Source organism: Culex quinquefasciatus, chromosome 1, assembly GCF_015732765.1.
Source record: "Culex quinquefasciatus strain JHB chromosome 1, VPISU_Cqui_1.0_pri_paternal, whole genome shotgun sequence".
Classification (NCBI taxonomy): domain Eukaryota; kingdom Metazoa; phylum Arthropoda; class Insecta; order Diptera; family Culicidae; genus Culex; species Culex quinquefasciatus.
This window is the reverse complement of record NC_051861.1, coordinates 14,464,630-14,489,870: the sequence shown is the minus strand read 5'-3', so window position 1 is coordinate 14,489,870 and position 25,241 is coordinate 14,464,630. Positions and strand designations below refer to the sequence as shown.

The following is a 25,241-nucleotide window of genomic DNA, read 5'->3' as shown; positions in this document are numbered from 1 at the left end:
AGTTCCGGTCGTAAGTATGCTTGCTTTTATTTTTTTTGCCCTCCCAGCAAAACTGAACCAAGAGAATGTGAGTGTGTATGTGCTAACGATGCCAGGACGGGAAATAAAACTATGGAAGGATAAATGAGAAAGGATATCCTCCGGATTCACACCTACGGCGAACGTGTGTGTTGAGCGCAAAGTTATGGTTGTTGTTATTGGTCCTTCAGGACGACTCGGTGTACTCGACGTGAGATGTAAATGATTCCCTCCAGGATAATGCTTGCAGCAGAGTTATTATGTTTTCATGGAGCAGTGCTTAGTGTATCGGAAAAGCTAGGATTATATGCAAAGCATTTACAGCTTCAGAAGTGAGTCATTAGAAAAAGCATTGCTAAGTCTGCTTTATCTGTAGGTTCAAGTCACATTTAGCAGTTTAATATCAAGTATTGAATAACATGTAACAATCCAGAAAATTCAACTTGTTTCTTCTGGACAATTCATGTTGTCGGAACCTTAAAGTGTTTACCAAATATAATATATTTGCCCATCCAAATCAACGATATTAGCTGGTGCAAAGCACCCAGCTGTGCCGTTCATCGAGCCGGCTTTATCAAAAGTAATCTTCTCCATCAATATGTACATGTTCAAACAATTTCCCAGGCACCAGGAGCTGGAAGCAGCGGCATATGCCAACCTAACGGAACGGAGCCCCAGCTGACAAGGATCTGCAAAAATAACCCTTAGCACTTTTGCTGCCGTCCCAATCGTTAACCTACTTCAGCGTCAGCAGAGCGCTCCCCCACCCGGAAGCCCTCAATTGCACCAAGGGATAACAACCGGAAATAAACGGGGGCACAAACGAGAGCATTAGAACGGCCAAGTTAAGGGGAACTCCCGGGTGGTGGTGGCAGAATAATACGATTTTATGCATCAAATGGCGTGTGCCGTGCCGCGTTGATGCGTCGTTCTTTGACTCTATTTTTTTTGCACCCCTCTCCTGTTATCCGTAAGAGCCCCATGGAAGCCGGAAATCACGGGAAACTGGGACACAAATGCGCCAAATGGTTGCCGGGGAGTTGCCCTCGCTGCGAGCGGTTAAGGTAGGTTAGCGAGGGTTTGGAGGGGTACACAGAGAGCTCTGGAAACAGTTAGAGACTGGCACGCCAGTTGACACTGCTATTCGATTTATTTTATGCGGAACGACTGACAGGGGGGGGGGGGATGGTAACAAGTGCCACAGATGGCTCCGGCAGGGGTGTTGAGGACTTGATTTCTCTGAAGAAATCATAAGGTATGACAATTTAGGCAGTATTTTTCTGGCTTGAAATTGACGTACTTATGAGAATTCAGGAATTTGACAGTTGACAGAATTGACAGGTATCACTGGTGGTTTTGACTTTAAATTTCTTACCCAAAATCAATGTTGACTTACCTTTACATCTAAATTGATCACTACACTTCAAAATTCAGATCTTTGACAAAAAGTTACCTAAAGCTTGAAGTCCGTAATAGAAATCATCATCTTTGGGAATCCCTGAACCCACTCTCTCAAAAACCTTCAAGCTGGAAGTCGGTCGTAATTATCAATTAGGATCAGAAACACTCAAAAGTCAGCCCTCCCATCGTCACCGGTGGCATTCGCGTTACGCGGAAAAGTGCAAATTAACTCGCTTCTGGTCGGGACAGAACATCCAGATCGCTAAATTCCGTCTCGGTTGCCTATTTGCGGGCGTATCCGGAGCGGATTCTACTGAATTTGCCGGCCCCAGCCGAATTAATAAAGTCACACCACGACGGCTTCCGGAGCCGTGTTGCAGACCTTAATTAACCACCGAGTGTGTAGTGTGCAAATGGCTTCCAGGCGGAAGGTCTCTCCGAGGACCGCACCGATATCTGCACGGAACGGATAATGATGCGGTGGTGCCGGCTGGCGTGCAAGCGAGATATCGAGTCTCGAAGGTGGGACACAAGTCGCTGGTTCGACTAGTTGAGAGGGTAAAGCGTATCGGATTACACGAAAGCCTTTGGGACGACAAGCCACTGACTGCTGCCATCGACCGGCTGACCCCTTTTCCCGGTAGCTGGTTACAGTAACCCCTTCGGTGGAATCCGGACCAGTCTGTGTTGTAGCGGTTTAGCTCAGGGAGATTTGCAAGAACTGTGCGATCTTGTTGAGCTTCGCTGAGTTTTAGAAATTCACAAACCATAATTAAAACTAGTTTAGCAATTTGGAGATTTATAAGATATGTCTTTAAGGAGACGTATTTCCTTTTAAAAAGTTTTGCGTTTGACAGCAGAATTGACAGTCGACACACGGCACTATTCACTTTAAAGTTACTTAATAGAAACGGCTGTTTCAGTTCTCTAAAAATTGATATCTGGCATGGTAATTGGAATTCCCAGAATTCGCCCTTAATCAACCCTTCGAAAACATCACATTACATTCACTTGACTAAACTTTCAGCAAATTGTAATCAAAAGCCACCGGAGCACAAACTCCCCCCAAAATTAGTCTCCAAACGAGCAATCTTATTATGGAAACAAATTACCTAGAACAACCCCGCTCGGTGCTTGCTTTTCATTGTTCCGAAAAGGTTGCCGTTCCCCCTTTTGATGTCACGAAGTCCTCCCCAAATCCATCAGATGTCGAACATCAAACAGGAGGCACGTCCTAGGTCAGTTGCCCACGTCGTTGTTGTCGTGCACAGTATCAGAAACGGTTTAGCTCTCGAGACACCGACCGTGCCGAGGGGGCACTTTGGACAGGCGAATTGCTCTTACACAGCGTCAGGCGCGTAATTTCCTGCCCTACAAAAGTATACCTTCAGGCGCTAAACCTCCAGCGCCACGGTATCGCACCTTTATTGACGCCGATGTCCATCCATTCCCTTTGATCTCTCCGTCACTCTACTCTGCAACGTGTTGAGCACCTGTGACTCGTTCGGCCCTCTTTGTCTACAACTCAAAACCCGATTCCCTCTTTATGAAATAGCTGCAACGGTGCCTTCGTGACTTCCGAGAAGGGTGGTGAGGTACAACAAAGGCTCGTGACATATTTTTTTTTCCCATTGTTTTCCAAAGTTCCGCCGGTGTCCCAGTACTTTGTTACGTTGTTCTGATTGAATCTCGCTCGGAGAGCTTGAACGGAAGGGCGGCAGGATTTCTTGTAGTACCTTCCCAAATACGGGACCCGGGAAGCCAGGTCATTTTTCACCTCGTTGTAATGGACGCTGCCCGGATGGTCGACCTCGCCAGGCGGTTTGAATATTCAGGGTAGCATATTGGAAAAGTTTGGTTAGCAGGAAATTGACAAGGTGAGCACTTCTAATACGGACTTCAAAGTTAAGGTACTTTGTGGAGAACGTCGAGCGAAGTTGTGGATTTTGAAAGACTTTTTTTTATTATTAAGCGAATTCCCATCACCGAAACAGTGCATAACTTCGCGCTGTAAAAGTAATTGAAATCCTCCCTTCACCGCAACGCTAATCCCACTCAATTGCCTAAACCTCACGCACTCCATTCCACACGAAAGAGACAGAGAGATTAAAATCACGCATAAACTGCATATTTCAGTGAGCACTACCGTATAGTCACCACCTCCAAACCACCAGCCCATGGTGAACCGATAAAAATCCCATCAATTTTGCAATGCAAGCCCAGGTCAGGCTTTTAACCCAGACCCCTCCCCGATCCCCCCCCCCCCCCCTCAGTTGGCAAAGTGTTAAGTGCCCTTACCAAAACCGGGAACTTTGTTGTGCACTCTCTGAGTGTGAGTGTTGTTTGCACTTTTGCACCTAACCTAATAAAAATCGATGGTCGACGCAATTTAGATGCCAATCCCCCTCACCTCTTTTATTGCGCTACTGGAAGCTGGTTTAAATTCGCGGTCCGAGGGCGATAAATTTTGCATCGCCTAAACTGGGTGCTGCAATTTCGGGTGGACCACAATGTGGGAGAGCAGGCGAAACCCTTTGAAACTTGAAACCTTTCACATTTTGTTCAATCCCCAACTAACCACTTAGCTGGATATTATTTTTACATGTATTATTTCATTTGGTTTAATCCTTTGGGAGCTTCACTTCAGACTAAATAAAATAATATGCTTTAATTAATGGGTGTCCAGTCCATTACGGTGGTCCAAATCCGGCCTTTTTTAAGGTTACCCACTGAAATCAAAGATTGACCTTAAACTACTAGGCTAAATTTCAAATGTGAGCTCATTCTGACCACGGGAACCCCACCCTCCAATCGCTTAAAGTTTGTATGGAAAAAATCGTCAAAATGTATGGAGAAAAAGATATGTTTTATTTTTTACCTGTAGAATGCGCCATAATTATCCGATGCTTACCATTTCTCAAATATAGAACCTTCATTAAATTTAGAACAACAAGTGCGTCCATCCCGGGAATTCCTGGGACAAAAATCCCGGGATTTTTCCAAAACTGGGAATTCCCGAACACCGGGAATTTTCATAATTCGTCCCGGGAATTCCCGAAATTGAATTAAAAATCAAATTTTGGTCTGAAAATTCAAATTTTGTTGTAGAAATAGATGAGCAGTAAAATACATAGTAATCGATACGAACTTTAAAGCATTAAAATTTGTATTCGGCATATTTCAGCTTTAATTTGACTGATAAGGGAAAATTGATAAAAATTTAGTCATAGATCCGCAAAATGCCTGGCCTTTAAATATTTTCTATTTAATTTTACGTATTTTTGAAGTCGATTTATCATATTTATATTTATGATATTAAAATTGAAAATTATCATCTTAAATTATTTTTCATCAAACTCCGGATTTTGGGGCAAGTAAGGAAATAAGACAGCTATTTAAGAAAAAAAAATTGCATCGTGTTTTGAGTAACTTCGGTTAAAACAGAAACAGAAAAAAAATTAGTATACCGATTTCCAAATGTATTGCTCTGAAATCTCCTGTACTTTTTCAGTCTGTATTCCTGATTTTCCCTAGTTGGCGGTAGTAACTTAAAGAGAATTATTAAAATATGTGACATTGAAAACATTGACATTGAAAATTTAAATTTGAACTTTTTTTAAATGAAAAAAAAAAACAATTTCAATTTCTTTTAAGTTATTTAAAAACTGTCGTCCTTGTTTAGATTGAAGTGTAGATTGGCACCAATTATTATTATTCAGCTTGAAAACATATCAAATATTATGAAAACATACATTTTATGACTGTTTCAAAAATTTCCTGGGATCCCGAGAATTCCCAGGATTTCAAAAATATTTTTCCCGTTTCCCGGGAAATTCCAAACCCGGGAAATACCAAACCCGGGAAAATTGGACGCCCTAAGAACAACTTTCCCAAAGACACCATATTTTTAGGATTTTTCCCGCAAAGTAATTTGCGCCCAAAACTGACCATTTTTGTGCGGCTAGCTGTAAGGGGCTACCTAACAAAGATGTTTATTTCCAATTCGTTAACGCAAATGCTCTCTCTTAGGTTAAAACTCTCTCGCGAGCTTGCTCGCCTGCCTGCCTGTTTACCTACAAGCGCGCGCGCTGTTTCTCTGCTTGGACTTTTGGAAATAAACCACGTTGTTAGGTAGCCCGCAGTGTTGCGTTCCTCACGCGCTCACGCGCTCGTGAGCGCTCACTTTTCGCTCATTCGTGAGGAGGAGCGCTGCGCGAGCTAGCTCACGTTTGCCCGCGCTCACGTTTGCTCCGATTTTTTCAGCTCGCGTTTGCCCCACGCTCACGCTCGCGCTCATTTTTCGCTCACGGAGCGCTCACTTTGGAAATATCGCGAATCGTTTTGAATCGAATCTTTTTGAGACTTTTTTTTGTTTTTCAATCCTAGTTAGATTTTGTACTTCAGGCGCAGCATGTCAGTGGAAACAAAGGAAGGGTATGATCGCGTGAGCAAAAAGGACTGTAAACCTTAGAAAAACTTACAAAACAATGAAATAATTCAAGAAGATTTATGCTGGGGTAAGTTCGATTCAATGTGATTTGCATGGTTGATTTAAATATAAAATTAAACTGTTTTATGTACCTAAACAGTATGTTGGCTACCATTCCAGCGTGCAGATCAGAATGAGCAACCATTAAACAAAAGTCATTCCGTTTAATAAATCGTTCAGTGCTTGGAAACGGCTGATCATTTTTATAAAGTTAATCTTTATCTTTCTCATTCTAGAAAATAGGGTAAAATTGTTGAAACAGTTCTCTTTTTACAAAAAGCCTCCAAATGGCTAGTGTTTGAAATAACCCATTTGAATGAAATAATATAAATTGTCATTGTTATGTTTTATCACATAAAGGGTGGCTCCTCTTCCGTCAAGTAAATTATATCTAACACTTCCGCTACCAAGTTTTGAAAATATTAAATTACAGATTCAATAAATATTTTTTTCAATTTGGACATTCTCTAAAATGTTCCGAATACGAGGGATGATTATAACTTTTTTAAAGCTTGCTACTGTTTTTTAAAGGTCTAATAAAACAATTTTTTTGGAGTTTTTAAAACCGCCTTGAATCAAAACTCCGGATTCTAAAAACATAAAATAAACATTTTTCAATTAATTATTTTTTTGTAAATATCTCTTCACGTCAATGATTTTTTACATTAAGAATGAGTTAGCTCTTTGTTAGCACACTCAAGAGTGAATCATTCTGCCCCTTGGCTAATTCTGAATTTAAATAGAACGTATATTTCGCCGATCAAATCCATTTTATTGCTTACTTTTGTTTGTTTGACCACTTTCTTGTTTGTTTTTGCTGCCTGTGCTGAGATAGGGGAAATATGCCCATTTTAATCACTCTAAGCCGTTCGACCAATTCTCATCACTTTTGCCGTTTTCCGCTATTAAATCAATATTTCAGATGTATCAACAATGGAGAGTTGCTTGCTCACTTTTGTTTGAGCTATTTATTACTTTGGAACAGTCAAAAACACTTTATTAAAGCTGTAATTCATGATCAAAGTGCTGATAGGCCGATAATAGAAATAGGCTGAGAAAGGGTATAGTTCCCCTAGTTCTAGAAACTTCGTTTCAAACAGGCAGATGCTTCAACAGGGAAAAACAACTACCTACTTTGGCTCACCAGCTCACGTGAGCGCAAAACGCTCCGGTGAGCGTGAGCGAGCACGAGCTACCTGATAAAAACTCACGCTCCAGCTGGAGCGAGCACGCTTTCCGTGAGCGCTCGCTCATTCGCAACCCTGGGTAGCCCCTTACAGCCAGCCGCGCAAAAATGACCAGTTCGGGGCGCTAATAACTTCGCGGGAAAAAATCCTAAAAATATGGTGTCTTCCGGAAAGTTGTTCTAAGTTTAATGAAGATTCTAGAAATGATAAGAATCGGATAATTATGGCGCCTTCCACAGGTAAAAAAGTAAAACAGTTGCTTTTCTCCATACATTTTGACGATTTTTCCCATACAAACTTTAAGCGATTGGAGGGAGGGCGTAATATTCAATGTTTGGCCCTTTTAAGATGTTTGTCTTGATTTAAAAAAAATTCAAAATATTTTTTTTCGAAGAGATCAGAAAATTTCACGAATTTTTCATGTATTAACATTGAAAATCGAACCATTATTGGCTGAGATATTGTCATTAGGAAATGGTGGGTTGTTTTGGTGAGATTGAGCAAACTTCAATTTTCGTATTTCTTTTTTTTAAGCGGCTCTATCTCAGCAACCCGAGGTCCAATCTTCAATGTCACTTAGACAATTTTATAGCAAATTTTCTGAACTTTTCAAAGAAAATGTTTTGAGAAACGGTCTTTCATGGTCACTATTTTTAAAAATTGAAAAACTGCAAATATTTCACTAAAATCAAACTTTCGGTGGCTATATCTTGAAAACGGAGCCCTTTATCAAAAAATCTGTACACTGAAATAAAAAATGTACCAAATTCCTAAATTCTAGGAATTTTGCCATTTTTCCTTATTAAGTAATCGGGTTTTTTGGATTACTTAATAAGGAAAGGAGGCAAAATTCCTTGAATTTAGGAATTGGGTACTTTTTTTTAATTTCAGTGTTGAGTACTTTTCGATTGCAAATTCAATTTTCAATTTTTTTCAAATGATGTCAAACTTGTTTTTGCATTTTTTCTCAAAAGTCCTCATCAATACCTACAACTTTGCCCAAGACACCAAATTGATCAGAAAATTCACTCAAAAGTTACAGCAGTTTGAATATTTACATACCATTTTTGTATGGACAGCAGCCAAAATTGTATGGAGACTTGTATGGATGAACCAATAACACAAAATAGTTTATTTGGTCATAGGGAAGGCCCCCACAAAGTTTGAGCCAAATTAAAAAAATTCAAATAAAATCCATTTCCGGTTTTGGTAGAGAATTGCTCAAATGAAAATTAGTATGCAGAAATTTTTGTAATGCCCTAGACTGTGCCTTTATTTATTTCTCAATTATTTTAAATAATAATAAAGCATTCTATGCAAAAAAACACATAAAAACGAGCAAAAAATTTAAAAAGTGACTGTAAAAATATTTTTAAATTCAGCTCAAAGCAACGATAGGAGATAGTAGAAAAATCCGAATACTACTAGAAACAGGCATAAACTGAAAATTTAAACATTAAAAATGAAACAATTAAAACATAAAAAAGAAAAGTGAAGGTGACCTCTAGGGGGTTAAGGATGGTACAAAATATAGTTCGAACAGCTGAAGATAATAACCAAAAATTAACCTTTTCAGACTTTGTTAATTGGACTAATGGTTGCAGAGATATACCCTTTTGATGTTAAGATTTTTGCAAAAATAGCTTTTCTTAGTATCAACTGAGAAACCCTATGTATTATTTTTTAGGAAATCATTCGTTTTATTGTTATTGTAAAAAAGTGAAACAATTTTAACCACTCTGCTTACTAACCCTCTACTGGCAAATTGAATTTTCGAATTGTTTTATTTTTTGTGTGTTTAGGAGGTCATTTTGAGCAACTTTTGTCATACGAAAAACTTTACTTCTGTTGTTTCATTTTGATTGTTTTACTTTGCATATATCTTGTTCAGTTTGTGATTGTTTCTGATATAATTTTGCTTACTCTACCACCTCCTATCATTACCTTTTGCCTATCTAGTTTGTTCATTTTTTTACATTCATTTTTTCAATTTCCTTGCTTGTTTGCTTTGCTTGCTTTTCAAATTTTCTGCTATTGAACAAAACCGTTATCATTTTTATTGTAAAAAAAAATGCTTAGAGGCACAGTCCGGAACACTACAAAAATTAATGCATATTTATTTTAACATAATATAGGGGAGATGTTAATTAGAAGCCCAGCCAAAGTTGACCCCACAAAAAAATGATATTTATAAAAATATTTGCAAGGTCACATAAAACAAGTGACACTTCCAATCTTACAACTTTCTCAAATTTTAAGAGTTCTTATTTCCAATGCTCTTTGAAAATCAAAAATTGGTCAAAGCCCGCCTAGAGGAGGGGTTGGTTTGTTGGTCCTTTCCGGTACTGGGACCTGGTTAGGACCGAGTCAGCAGGCAGGGTTGGGTTGTAGAGGGTCAAAATTTTGAATCAAGTCTTTCGTTTTAGAATGTTCAAAATATGAAATATCAGAATTTCAGAAAAGTTTTCTGATTTTGCATAAAAATCCGAGAGATCGTCAGTAGAAAAATTCGGCAAACTCGGTGACACTAAGAATACATATTTTTTTAATAAGATTTCAAGTACTCCACTTTTCAATAATAAAAATCAAATTGAAAAATCAAATTGATGGCAAACTGAGGGCGTGAAGACAAAAAGACTGCCGCGCTGGCATTTTGTGAGAGTGGCTCTTCGCTGAGCATGGTAGTGTGTGAGTGTCGTCGAGCGACGGAGTAGGCAAATATTTTCACGATGTATTTGTTCGCTGAGTGAACAGTTCGGGCCACTCGCTTGCTGCTTGCGAGACTCATTCGCTCATGAATGCTAGCGGGTTGGAATAGGCGACGAATGGATAGGCGATGAGTGAGTGGTTTCTGTTCATTGAAGCGAAAATCAGGACCCTTGTGTGAAACAATGTGGCCTGTTTCAATTGGACTTTTCATCTTAAAATTATTTTCAGACTGTAGTCTGACAGGTTCAATATTTGTCAAAGATGTCATTTTATCAAAAAAACATAACTCGGGCATAAGTTTTCTCCTTTTGTCGACCTGATAATTTGTAAAACATTGTGATGCAAAATTCTTGTAGTGATAAAAAGTGAAATTAAGTAATCGGGAACTTTTAAACGTTTAACCATTTTTTTCTGAAAAGTCCTAACCTAAAACTAGAGGTTTTTAACATTTTTTGCAGATTTGGAGTGGCGAAGATGTGAATTTTATTTTATGGTATCAGCTGCCCAGCTTAATTATAATTTTTATTTTGAGAAAATTAAATATTCCTTTAATGGGCGTCTTTTCAAAATGTTTTCAAAGCATTTATTCATCCCAGCTTCTTTCAGAAATAATTTCTCATCCTTCAATTCTAGATTAAATCTGCATAGGAAACCCATGATGAGTCAATTGAACAAATCTCGTTATCTATTCAACTTGAACCGTCGAAAGACGCACTGCGAGACATCCGTTTACAGGGCCGTTGGTTTCCACAAAGATGAAAACAGATTATTTGCGCAGTTGATGAACAAGAAAAATGTTTAAAATTCCCGGGCAGACGGTAATAACAAAATTCATGCCATTTCAATAACAAATACTGTAAAAATAAAAAAAATGTTACAGAATCTTCTTGAAAAATCACTTTTTGCATAAGAGTTGAATAATAGTTTATGTTATCATAACAAAAGATGTTATCGGTCTGTTATTGGTTGAAAGCCAAAACAACTTGGGAATAACATTTTTTGTTATGGAAGAATACCGCCAACTGTTATTGGGATGATCGGATTAGTTGTTAAAATAACATAAAATAATAACAAAGATTTGTTCGAAGAATAACTAAAAATCTTATTAGTCTATAATAACAATAACATTTCAATAACAAAAAAAAAATCATAACGTCGAATAACTAAACTTGTTATAAATAACATAGTATGTAACCAAAAATGTTTTTTGAAATTTTGATTATACTTTTATCAAAACTTTTATTTCAAAAATCCGAAAACAATCCGACTTGACTACTGATCCAGGTACGCAACCTCAATAATTTCACAGCCGTAGATCACAGCTGAACTCACAGCATCAAAAATGACGAATTGCATCGGAAAGTAGGGTATGTTAACCAATAGTGGACACCCTAGTAGACGCGACAAGCATTTTTCGTCAATTTTCATTATTAAAATCATTATTTCGATACCTGGGGCATAACATTATGAAAAAACATGCTTTTATGATCATTAATTACTGTAGGTTGGATGGATTAATTGCTTTTATGCTTAACAATCCAAAGATGAATATTTTTTTCAAATGGCCTATTATGGACCCTCTTTTCCTATAGTGGACCCGGGTCCACTAAACGTTTAGTGGACCCGGGTCCATAATAGGAAAAGCATATTTTTCCTCATGAAATGAAACATGTTTAGAATAAAACAAATACTAAAACGAATACTAAAACGAAACGAACATAAGCTAGAGTAAATCAAGACACAACAAGCGAATTCGTTTACATGGGGTGAATGGGGACAGCTATTATATCTAGTTTTTGATCACAATTTAAAATAAAGTTGTTGGTCTTTCATATTACAGATTAAAATATGAGAACCCTTTAAAATTTAGTATGTGCTTTAAAATATTGTCCCGATTCACCCCATGGACTTAAGTTGAAGGGCAGTATAAGCTGTCTATATTTGATCCAGTCAAGTGAGCGGGAAGCTAGTTTAACCTTCATGGGGTAAGAATCATCTTCCAATAGTCGTCGTTGTTTGGAACAGCATATTGTTTGCTCAAATAAATCAATTTTGTATGAAAAAAAAAATATAACTCATTTTAGTTTGTTACAATGTTTTTATTCTTTGCTCACCGAGCTATAATATGTATGGTTATAAAAAGTTAATAATAAAGAAAAATCAATCAAATCAATCATCAATTAACTCAAATTGTGAGTTAGGAACAAACATATCTAATCAGTCAGGGTTTAGGAATTGATTTCCTTCAGTTCGTTCTTCAAACGCTCCAGGCGTTTCGAAGCTTTGTCGATCAATTGTAGCTTCTTTTCCTCGGCGAGCTTGGCTTTGTCCTTCCGTTTCTGTTCCTTCAGCTGCTCCTTTTCTGCTTTTTCTTCCGCGATCTTGCGATGAAGCTCAACGCGCTTGCGTGAGGTCAACACAGGGGGGCTTTTGGGCTTCTTGTACTTCCGGTTGGTTTTCTTCTTGGGCGTACTAGGCTCGCTCAAAAAACTCAAAATGCTTTGATCTTGAGCTTGGTCCATATTCTCGATGTTTTCTAATTCCGATGGGTCACACAATTCTTGCAGATGGTCCTGTAGGTACGCATCCGGTCGTGTGTGCTGTTCTTGGCGCTGTGCGTCACCATCTGCTTCGCCAGCTTCGTCGCCGGGGCCATCGCCGAAGTCAACGCCAGAGCCATTGCAAGCAGCAACGTCGTCACCGAGGCCATCACCGGAGCCATCGCCGAAGTCATCGCAGGCAGCCACGTCTGCGGTGTAACCGAGGCCATCACCGGGGCCATCATCGGAGCCATCGCCGAAGTCATCGCAGGCAGCAACGTCTGCGGTGTAACCGAGGCCATCACCGGGGCCATCATCGGAGCCATCGTCGAAGTCCTTGTAGGCAGCTACGTCAGCGTCGTCGCCGAGACCATTGTCGCGGCCGTTGCCAGGTGCGTGGCTGAGGTCTTCACCGTCGGCCTCGCTTTTGGCCTCGCTACCGTCTCCGTAGCTTGCGTTGTCCTCTTTCGCGATTTCACCAAAACTGTAAATAAATTATTTGAAATTAGATATCGATATAAACTATCACTTTAGCTTAAACTAACTCATCCAAGAACTCTTCTTTCATGAAGTAATCATCTGCTCTGTCCGCGATTACGTCTTCCTCGTCATCGTCTGAATCAGCTGCATCATTCATGCCCTGAAACTCGCGTTGATCTAGGCTCTGCAGTACGTTCTTGTACAGCGAACACACGATTTTCTCGGCATCTTCATCGAAGAAATCAGGTTCAACTGCACGGTACAACGCGGCTTGCGATGGGTTGATCTTATCAACGAATTCCTTCAACAGATCACGTGGCACGGGAACAGTGTCCGAAACGGGCGGCGGACAAGTTACTGAATCACCAGATTTCGGCTTGTTCTTTTTCCCAGCAATGCACTTTGAGAAATCGATAGCCGTTTCGTCGAAGGGATACAGGCCGCAAGCTCGGAATCCGTTTATTGCGAATTCGGGCTTGAACGAGCAGTCAATTGCCTTTGCAAGCAATCCGCCGAAATCTTGGAGACGGACGGTCTTTCCTAAAATATTAAAAGAACAACATAAATAACGATTGGACAAATTTAAACATTTTAATTTCTACCTGGATTGCGAGCTTGCCAAATCCGCACTTGCTTTGTCCATCCGGCCTTCAACCCGCGATAAATGGCAACGTCTGCAGGCTGGATTATGTGCGTGCAGTTGGCATAAAGACACACTAAGATGATGCCAAGCTTTATGCACTCTTCCGCCGTCTCGAAAGCAGTGTGGCTCTTATGACCGTCCACGAAAAAAATGACCGGAAGCTGGATGTTCTCTTCAACCAAGAAAGGATGAAAAACCTTTTGATGTACCCCAAGAACGCTTCCTTGGTCATCCACCCACTTTCGGTCTTTCCAACTCCCCAGTCCGCCGGAAAACTTTTTGTCACTTCTGCTGGGATCCGTTTGTAGGGCAATATGACGCATGGAGGAACTGCTTGTCCGGTCGCAGAGTACGAATTCAGGACGGTGATGCTCTTTTTTGAGCCGGTGTCGATCTGGTACGCATTTTTGGTCTTCTTCGGCACCAGTACCGCCTTCGTATCCGGATCCAAAACGAGCCCAAACTCATCGCCATTGAACAGACGGGATGGATCTTTCAAGATCTCCGCATACCCCTCCTCCTTCAGATTCGCTCCTACCATCCTATGCCATCGGCGGATGTCGTCCGGATCGACCGTTGCCGCAGCGGACGACACTTTTTCCGGCTTCCGCACTGAGATTTCCGGATGCCGGTGGAGAAACCCGCGGTACCATTTGTACCCTGCAAAAAAAACCTTTTTATCAATAACAGAAAACGAATAAAAATATGCAGCATAATTACCAGCTTTCATCGGTTTTGGACGCGGATTAGCCGCAAGGAACGTCTGAACCGTCGTGACCAGCCGTTCTTTCGTGAGCGGGAAACCCTTCCGGGCCATCCGGGAAATCCAGTTCACGATCTCCGTTTCTTCAGCGGCGGTCAGCACCGTGTGAGGGCCCTTCGTTGTCTTCCCGGACCATACTGAGCTCAGCCGGAACTTGATCGTTGAGCGCGGAATGTTGTACTTCCGGCAAGCCGTTTTCAGAGGAACCCGGTTTTTGATCTCGGAAAGACATTGGGTAATGTCATGCTCCGAGTAGCGCTTTGATTTGTCCACTTTTCCCATATTTCCGGTGGGACAAGGGCCGGCGATTGTCCAGATGTTGATCCACTTCAAACTAAATGCACATTGTTTACCTCGCTTCAAATGCTTTTGACAGTTCAAAAGGGAGGGGTCCATAATAGGAATTTATTTTTTTTTGCTTACCTATAATGGACCCTTGAATTTCACTAATAAATGTTAATATTTGAGTGTATTTTATGTTTTTATGAGAATGTGTATTCATTTTTCGATTAAATAAACATGATAAAATAAATTAAACTATTGAATCGATATAAAATAAATCAAATCTCCATAAAAAAAAATCTTAGCGAAATGACAGTAGGATGGCTCAAAAATGTAACCTGTTATATTTTTATGCTTTTTTCTCAATTTACCATTATAAATCGTACAAATAAATGTAGCAAGACCATGTTTTTATTCAAAATATCAATATTCTGCATAATAAACGCAAAAAATCATGCTTTAAATGTACTTTTGAGGCAAAAAACCATCGAAGGGTCCACTATAGGGAAGGGGTCCACTAATGGATAACGTACCCTACCTATTTCTGGCTCTTCCCGAGGATTAGACTTACACCGGAATGAATTCCAAAAGCAGACTCGTCGCAAAGCCATTCCCGGTTTGTACTTCCAGAAATATTGCAAATGGAAAAGAGGATTTACCTTTCGGATGCGAACCCGAGAATGCTGCGGCTGCTAGTGATGTTCATGATTTATTTAAAGATTAATCTTCAAAGAGCGCAAGTTGCGGTGGCAGCGGAGAACTTCGAGTCTGCCTCTCGAGGGGGGATGTTAACGCATATTAACGGCAATCTCGCCAAGAACTGGATGAATAAATAATTACTGGCTGGAAGTGGATCTCAGGAATGAGTACGAACGACTTTCTTGATGTGAGATTCGTTAAAAAAATGGCAGAATGTGAGTGCAGATTTGGTATTTTTAATTCACCGTTAGTTAATCACAAAAAAAAAGTTGCTTCTTTAAAACGGATCCATTATCCATTAATTAATCAATTCAACTGTTTCCGTTTCGGTTTCAGTTTCTAATCTAGTTTTAGTTTCCCGTTTAGTTGCGAACCCCTGAGCTTCCTTTCTGGGAGACCCGGTAAAGCTACCGTGGTTCTTTCTCCTCCACAAGCCAAACGAGCATCCATTAGATCTCATTAACTTGCTTAATTTTTGCGGCTTTGCGTTACATCACCGTTTCCCGGCCGGACTACTCGCACAGGTTCCAGCCACCACCAGAAGCCCAAGAAAACTGCCCTCTGGACCATAAATCCTGACCATCCATAATGGAGTAGTAGCCTGAGGGTAAGGTTGGTTTACTCGGTAGGTCGTGCAAGGACGACGGGCCGTATTCAAACGCAAAAGAATGCCATCCTTGAGGTGGGAGGGAGGGGGGGGGGTTTCTTTTTTCTTTCTCGGCTAGAGACCTTTTCACTCTGGTTGGGTTTATCGAGTTTGTAATGGAGGTGATTTTTGCCTTTTCTGACCGTTTTTCTTTCCGACAAAAGTATTTTAATACAAGAAAAATACCTTCAGTATCTTTCACACGGAGCTGCTGTATCCTTCTAGGGAGATAGCTTTTTCCCACAGCAAACCTGACTTTTATATCTAAACTGCGTATGAGAGCCCATTCTGGTTGAACCGTTGTTGTAGTTATTGCTTTGTACCTGGCCCTGGTCGTCGCCGGCGGCAGCGGAAAGGGTCCAAGATACGGTTGGTAGATATTAACGACCTTATTACCATCAATATCCCCCCCCCCCCCCCTCTTCCCTCTTCCCAAGCCTGGTTTGACCTTCCGCCCGTTTGCTGTTCAAGGGGAGTTGGATGCTGCTGCAAACTACGGAGGGAGGCCTTTTTTCTCTGCGCAAGTATTTGAAATGCTTCGTTCAGGGCTGTATATGATTCAAGCATTGTTGCATAATTTAATGGATATTTTGGTATGATAAATGCTACGGTTATGTGCTTACTTGGAAACACTTTTGTTTCTGATAAGCAAATTTCCATAATGTAATTGTTGAATTTGAATCAGTGAATTTTCAGTTTGTAATCTGCTTTAAAAACACCACGGTTGACCTCCTTTGCAAAACCAGCAATTGTGTTGTATGACTCCCCAAACCAAACCAAAATTAATTAATATTAATTACCAATTTTTAAAACACACACCCCTTGCCTTCTTCAACTGTTACACTCTCCCAAAAAAAAAATCCCCTCAAATAAATTACGACCACCCATCAGTTCCCCGAGTGATGGCCATAAATCGTTCACCAGTCAGTAACCGCCGAGTGTTCGATCAATTCGATTCTGGGTGGAGGAAGCCACCCTGTAGGAAAACGGAAACGGATGTGCCAAATTTAAAGCGCCACCAGCTGGCCACGCCGGATGTCCCCGCGGGCTCGTTTAAACTGGATGCGGTATAAATTTCCACTTCCGGACACTTTGGAGGGAGTTCCACTTCCGCCGCTGTCAGCACAGGGATTAACGACTTTAGGGTGAATTTTAAGTCAGCTTACGTTTACAAAAATCAAAAAAAAAATCTCAACTCATTGAAACAAAATACTTATCGAAAAAAAATACAAAAATAAGATCTCGTTATTGAGTCTCAGAGATTACATGAGCAACATTTGTTCTAAGATGCGTAAACCTTGTCAAATCTTTTGCCTTTTTAATATTTTTCTTAATTTTTTAGTCAATTTCCATCTTAAAAAAGTGTTTTTCACAATAAAAAATAATATACACTCATGCTCCGGTTTTGCACGCCTCGGTTTTGCACTGCCCCGGTTTTGATTCGTTCAGCTGCCTCGGTTAAGCACAGCTTACGGTATTTCGACTATATGGGAGACATTGGATATAGGGGGAGAGGGGGTAATATGCACCCCCTAAAGGAAAACTGTGATTTCTCAACCATAACATCAATTCTGTGGAAGAATTTTGTTAGATGTTCTAAAACAACTATTATTCTTCGTCACCCATGTGTAATAACTCTTGAAAACCCCTCAAAATTGTTTTAAAATGCATGTTTCTAAAAAAAATGTGATTCATTCCAAACAATCATGCGGGGCAATATGCACCACAACATTGGGGCAAAATGCACTACAACAACGGGGCAAAATGCACCACAACAATGGGGCAAAATGCACCGGGTAAAGGCAGTTTTCACTAGTCACCACTAGATGACACCGCTGTTTTTACAAAGGAGCATCACAGCGGTGCATTTTGCCCCGAAAACGCTTATTACATAAAATTTAATTAAAAATACATTTTTTAATGTTTTTGGACCCATCTATCTATAGAATAATGAAGATTGTGGTAAAAACTATATAAAAAACACTTACAATATCAATAAATGCTTTTTATATTGTCCAAAAATCATATTGGAAGTTCAATAAAAATTAGATCAAAACACAACATTTTAAAGTTATGCAAATACTTTGGCTGTTTTTATCCTACCATGCTCAAACTTTTCCAGCATAGTTTTACAATGTTAAGCTTCCAATTTCTATGATTTTTTCCCCGGAAAATTCTTCCTAATATCGAGAAAAGCTGGGGGTGCGTTTTGCCCCGGGGGTGCATATTACCCCCTCTCCCCCTAATCGTATAAAAATTCATGCAAACATAAAAAAATTATCAAATGTATCAAATGATCGTAATTTTTTTTTATAAATTTCGAATGTGATGACAAAATTTTTTGAAAAAAAAAACTCAAAATTTTAGTTTTTTTTGCAATATCGGTATGGGACCATCCACAAACCACGTGGACACTTTTTGGAATTCTCAACCCCCCATCGTGGACAATTTCCATACAAATAAAATCTTTTTGTATGGAGCGTGGACAATCGCCGAACCCCCCTAAGTTGTCCACGTGGTTTATGGATGGTCCCTATCCAATGATCGGTATTTTTTCATACATTTCGAATGTAATAACAACAGTTTTGGAAAATACTACAAAATTTCACACAATTACTTTTTTTCGAAAAAATACTAAAAATATCAGTTTTTGCAATATCAATATCAAGTGATCGGAATTTCTTCATGCATTTTAAATGTAATAACGATTTTTTATAAATAATCAAAATCTTCAAAAACTACGATTGTCCAAAAAAGTACTCAAAATTTCAGTTTTTTACATTATGGGTATCAAATGATCGGGACTTTTTCATACATTTCGCATTTGAGAATATTTTTTTTTGAAAATGCATTAAATTTCAAAATTTGTTACATTTGAAATGTTTGAAAAAAATCGAAATTACGTCGATTAGTAAAAAAATGTATTTAAAAAATTATAACTGTTTGTACTCTGTAATGAATGAAAAAATATCAATGTTTGATAACCATATTGTAAAAAAAACATAAAATTTGAGTATTTTTTTCGAAAATACGTAGTTTTATGAAAGTTTTGAGTGTTTAAAAAAATGTTATAACTTTCAAAATGCATGAAAAAATCCCGATCATTTGATACCCACATTGTGAAAAACTGAAATTTTGGATATTTTTTCGAAAATACTTAGTTTTGTGAGTTTTTTTTTTTGTTATTTAAAAAAAGTGTTATAACTTTCAAAATTCATGAAAAAATCGCTTTCGTTTGATACCCATATTGCAAAAAACAAAAATGAAATTTGGAGTATTTTTTCAAAAATACGTAGTTTTGTGAAAATTATTAGTATTTAAAAAATGGTGTGATATTCAAAATGTTTGAAAAATAACCCGATCATTTGATACCCATATTACAATAACAATTATTTTGAAGTTTTTTAAAGTAAACAATTGCATTTTGAAATGCAGGAAAAACACTTTTTTTTAATTTTTTGTAATTATAATTGCCATTATTCTGATTCCAAAACACTTCAAAAAATAAATATGTTTGTATGATTTTTCACACGATTAAAGCCAATGTCTTCCATCAACGGAGATCCCATAAGCTCTGTGCTTCAGTAATGCACGCCTCGGTTTTGCATCCCCCATATGCGATGTAAAACCGAGGCATGACTGTTTACCAGTTTCTTTTAACCCTCTACAACTCAACTCCGCCTTAAGACGAGCTTCAATTTAAAAAAAAGGTTAAAATCCATTTTTTTCCAACCAATTTTTGATTTTAAAAAAGCAATGGAACGAAAAACTCTTCAAATTTTAGAAAATTTACAACCCAGGTTTACTTGTTTTATGTGACGTTGCAAATATTTTTAAAAATGTTTTTTTTTTTCAGTGGTCAACTTTGTCTGTATTTTTTACTAACAGAGAAATTCTCCGATATGGTCATTCATTTTTTTGTATTTTTTAATCCGGCAGAAACTTTTTTGGTGTTTTTCAAGACTAACATTTCAAAAGAGCGTTATATTGAATTTTTGGTCCGTTTGAAATGTTAGCCTAAATTTATTTTTTTTGAAAATATTGTTTCATATTTTAACATTGTAAATCGGACCATTAGTTACTGAGATATTGACATTAGAAAATGGTGGGTTATTTGGGTGAGACTTAGAAAACATTAATTTTCCTGTTTTTAAACCTTTGCATGGAAATATCTCAGCAACTAAGGGTCGTATCAGCAAAGTTCAAATAAGCAAAAAATAGATAATTTTAAAAATTAGTGCCCATGTTTGCCCACCTTTGAAAAAAAATATTTTTGAAAAGCTGAGAATTTTCAAAAGTATTTTTTTCAAAGGTGGGCAAACATGGGCACTAATTTTAAAAAATGAAAACTGCGACTATTTTCAAAAAAGTTACCTAAAAATGGCTTTAACTTGAAAACTTTATCAAAAATTCATTACAGTACTTTTTGATTGCAAATTCGATTTTACATCGAAAACTGAAGTTGAAAAATTTTTGCGACCAATATTTCGATTTTTTGAAAAAAAAGTCTGTATTGATTCAAAAAATCATAACTCGGTCAAAAAATTTTTGCCCATTCTGGAAATTTCTGAAAAGTTGATGTCCTCTAAAACATATAATTTTTTTTTTTTTTTGCAAATCAAGTTTTAGTGAGAAAAAGTGAAATTAAAAATTACCATTTTTTTTACCGAGTATCATTTTTTTTAGTGTAGTCCATATCCATACCTACAACTTTGCCCAAGGCACCAAATCGATCAAAAAAAAATCCTTCAAAAGATCAGATTTTGAATTTTCACATATCATTTTTGTGTGGACAGCTGCCAAATTTGTATGGAAAATTATATGAACGAACAAATGATGCAAAATGGCTTCTTTGGGCATATCGAAGGCACCACAAAAGTTCCAGCCGGATTAAAAAATACAAAATTTAAAATTAAAGAAAACAGACAGATTCCGTAGAGAACTTCTCAACATTTGCTTATTCAAATTTAATTTTGAAGGAAACGTGAAAAATTTCTGATAAATCCCAAAAAAACTGAAAAAAAATATAAAAAACGTTTTTTTTAACAAATTTGTACTTTGACTATTTTTTTCAGATTGAAAGATTTGAACAAAATTCTTTTAAATATTTCATTGATCGTTCATGAATTTTGAATAACTTTTCCTTGTTTCTAGATTTTGATTTAAATGTTAACGATGTCGTAAAATATTCATGTGATCTCCAACTCCAAAATATAATATAAGACATAAATCCCGCCATCAACGGTTCCACAGAACTACTCTCGTTAAGTGTTCTCCTTAAAAACAAAAAAAAAATAAGAATCTACTCACTGTTCTTCTGGAACTGCTCGGTATCATCGCAGCCACTTTGGGTGCAAAATCCGGCCAACAGGAACAGCACCACGGCCAGCAGGACGTTCGTTCTGCCAGCAGCACTGGCGACCCAAAAGTGGCCACTTCTTCTGTTTCTCCTTCCCAGTGTTGCTTCTTCGCCCACTGAACTGGCGCTTCCTTCGCAATTGCCACCGTTTAACGACACAACTTTTCCCCCTCCACTGCTGGCAACACTGCCCCTGTCCTCAACCGTTCTTCGGGACGATTTGCACTTGTGATGCTGCTGCTGCAGCTCTAATCTTCGCTCCCGGAATCGATACATCTTCCCGACCAAACCATCCTCAACCGCCTGGAACGCGGCAATATCTTCCGCGCTGGCAACACTGCTCGCCACAGCCACCCTCGCCGGAGATGGATTGGCTTTTAACGACGATGACGGCGACGCCGCCCGTTGACAGTGACGAATTTCCTGGGGGAGCGGCCGACGGCGACGATGTCGCGATCCTCGCGTGAAAGGATCGATGGCAACACTGCCGGTGGAGCTGTCACTCCGTGGTGCCATTTCCATTTTGGTACCAGCGCAATGAATAGTATAAATTTTCCGGCACTTTTCCAGCGCGAGTCGCTCACAACGGGAGCGCACACATACACATGCACACAAACACGGGTACGGCGAATGGGGTATTCAATTTTGGGCAACTTTTCGCGCGGGAAATTCTATTTTGTTGCACATTAATACTTGAGCATGATGTGGCGTGTTAATATTTTGCTTCCTTCTTCGTTTACTTCAACAACACACTTTTGTACGGGTGTTTGATTGATGCTTTCTTTGGTTGGTTTATCGACCACTGAATCAATATCTAGAAAGAGAGAGGGAGAAAAAAAGTTAGGTTAAAATGTTGCATTTCAAGACTTTATTATTGTTATTTTTGGGTTTCGTATTGGACAGAAAATTATTAGAAATTATCTTTCCTTATTTGTCACTTTGATGATTAAAAAATAAGTTAGGCATGGATTTGTGGAATTGTGAAGATCAAATGGCGAAGAATTCAAAGCTGCACAACACTGAGTTTAGGCATAAAATGCAACATTGGGCAACGTTGCTAAAGTCGCTGCAAAATATTTTTTCACACGGAAAGAAGGTTTATCGTGAATCTTACTAATTTTCGGTTAAAAACCCTAAAAAAATTGGTTGTTTTTCCAACCACGATTTTTTTTAGCTGGAAATCCAAAAAAAAAATTCCTGGATTTGACAGCTGGGTCCAGGTACTAAAAATGATAAATCTAGCTAAATTTTTAGTAAATTTTACTAATTTGCAAGCTGGAAAAATGCTGTCAGTCTCAAAAGCTGTATGTTTTGAGAAGGTCTGTTAGCTATTTTAGCTAGATTTTATGGTATTCTAGGAAGTTTTATAGTTAGCCCAGCGAGTTTTTAGGCTGTTTCAAACAGTTTTTTTGGAATCATTCTCAAAATTTTCCATTGATGGCTGCGAAGCTAGGTATTTTCACACATCTTTTTAGCTAGTTTAGCCAACTTTGCCACTATTCTTGGCAGTTGTTTTGGTTGGTATAGCTAATTTTTCCACTATTTCTACAAGTTTTCTTTCAAAAGCCTCCGTTTCTGCCTGCAAAGCACGCATTATTCACCCAGCCTTTTGGCTGATTTAGCTCGTTTCTTTTTTGTTCTTGCTTCGTTTTTCGGTAGGTCCAGCTAATTTTTCGACTGTTTCAACTGGTAATTTCGAAATCATTTTTAAAAATCCCTTGCTGCCTGTAAAGTTGTTTTTTATTTTCAAAAAGACTTTTGCTGGTGTAGCATGATTTTCCGCTATTCTTGGTACGTTTTTTGGTAGTCCAGCACGTTTTTTGGATGTTTCAATAGTTTCCAGGCTTTTAAACTATGTTATAGTTGATCATCCTAATTGTACAGCTTTGTTGCGATATTCTATTGACAAATAAAAAAAATGGAATACAGTAATACAAAAATACATAAATACAAAAATACAAAAATACAAAAATACAAAAATACAAAAATACAAAAATACAAAAATACAAAAATACAAAAATAAAAAAATACAAAAATACAAAAATACAAAAATACAAAAATACAAAAATACAAAAATACAAAAATACAAAAATACAAAAAAACAAAAATACAAAATACAAATAAAAATACAAAAATACAAAAATACAAAATACAAAATACAAAAAAAAAAAAAAAAAAAACAAAAATACAAAAAAACTTACAAAAAGTTATTTTGGTTAAATTATAGTAAATTCATGTTAAATTTAAACTTTGTTTTGCATTTAACAAAGTTTAAATATAACATCAAATTACTTTCACTTAAACAAAATAACTTTACTTTATCCAACTTAATTTAACTAAATTTTACTTAATTTAACATACTTTAACATAATTTAACTAAATTTAACTTAACTTGATTTAACTAAACTTAACCTAATTTAACTTAATTTAACTTAATTTAACTTAATTTAACTTAATTTAACTTAATTTAACTTAATTTAACTTAATTTAACTTAATTTAACATAATTTAACTTAATTTAACTTAATTTAACTTAATTAAACTTAACTAAACTTAATTTAACTTGATTCAACTTTATTTAGCTTAATTTAACTTTATTTAACTTTATTTGACTTTATTTAACTTTATTTAACTTAACTTAAGTTAATTTATCTTAATTTAGCTAAATCTAACTAAATTTAACTTAATTCAACATAATTTAACTGAATTTTACTAAATTAAACTTAATTTAACTGAATTTAACTCAATTTAGCTTAATATAACTTAATGAAACTAAATTTAACTTAATTTAATTTAACTTAATCAAACTTATTTTAGCTTAATTAAAGTTTACTTAATTTAATTTAATTTAACTCAATTTAACTTAATTTAACTTAATTCAACTTAATTTAACTTAATTCAATTGAATTTAACTTAATTTATTTTAGTTTAACCTAATTTAACTTAAATAAACTTATTTTAACTTAATTAAAGTTAACTTAACTTAATTAAACTCAATTTAATTGAATTTTACCAAATAACTTTAAATTTAACTAAATTCTACCAAATTACATTAAATTTAACTGAATTCTGCCAAATGTAATAACATTTGAATAAATGTACTTACATTTACCTATATTCATCTACATTTACCTACATTCAACTACATTTTTCTAAATATAACCATTTTCAACTTAATTAAGCTCAATTTAACTGATTTAATTTAATTTTACTTAATTAAACTTGATTGAAATTTATTTGACATATATTCACTGAATTGAACATAATTTCATGTCAATTTTACTTAATTTAACTTTATTTTACTTTATTTTACATAAATTTACTTTATTTTACTTAATTTTACATAATTTACTTAATTATGCTTAATTTTATTTAATTTTGCTTAATTTTACTTAATTTTGCTTAATTCTACTTAATTTTGCTTAATTTTACTTAATTTTACTATTTTTTTTAATTTTACTTAACACATTTAACTTAACACAACTTAATTTAACCAAATTTGGGCAAATTCAACTAAATCACACAAAAAATAACTAATTTCAACTGAATGTATCTGAATTTAACTAAATTTTGCTTAATTTAACTATTTTTTTTTAAATTCATCTTAACTCAACAAAATTTAATTGAACTTATCTAAACTTTACTTTATTTTACTAATTTAAACTAAATTTAATCAATTTTAACGAAATTTTACTAATTTCAACTAAATTTAACTAATTTTAACTAAATTTTATCAATTTAACTGATTTTAACTGAATTCTACATTTTTATTTAAATTTTACCAAATAAAACTTAATTTAAGTAACCTTAAATTGATTAAACTTAATTTCACTTAGGGGAACTATACCCTTTCTCAGCCTATTTCTATTATCAGCCTATCAGCACTTTGATCATGAATTACAGCTTAAATAAAGTGTTTTTGACTGTTTCAAAGTAATAAATAGCTTAAACAAAAGTGAGCAAGCAACTCTTCATTGTTGATACATCTGAAAATGTTGATTTAATAGCGGAAAACGGCAAAAGTGA

General features: G+C 36.7%; 1 protein-coding gene across 4 annotated transcripts in view; it reads right to left on the bottom strand.

Moving 5' to 3' along the window:
- The window catches only part of LOC6033016 (hemicentin-2), a 319,767-nt gene that overhangs the window by 179,749 nt on the left and 114,777 nt on the right, over positions 1 to 25,241 (bottom strand). For all 4 annotated transcript variants that reach the window (XM_038250375.1, XM_038250472.1, XM_038250519.1 and 1 more), the window contains exon 3: positions 21,168 to 22,030. In XM_038250375.1, coding sequence (XP_038106303.1) covers positions 21,168 to 21,738 — 571 coding nt within the window. In that variant the 5' untranslated portion in view covers positions 21,739 to 22,030. The remainder of the gene's footprint in view (positions 1 to 21,167; positions 22,031 to 25,241) is intronic.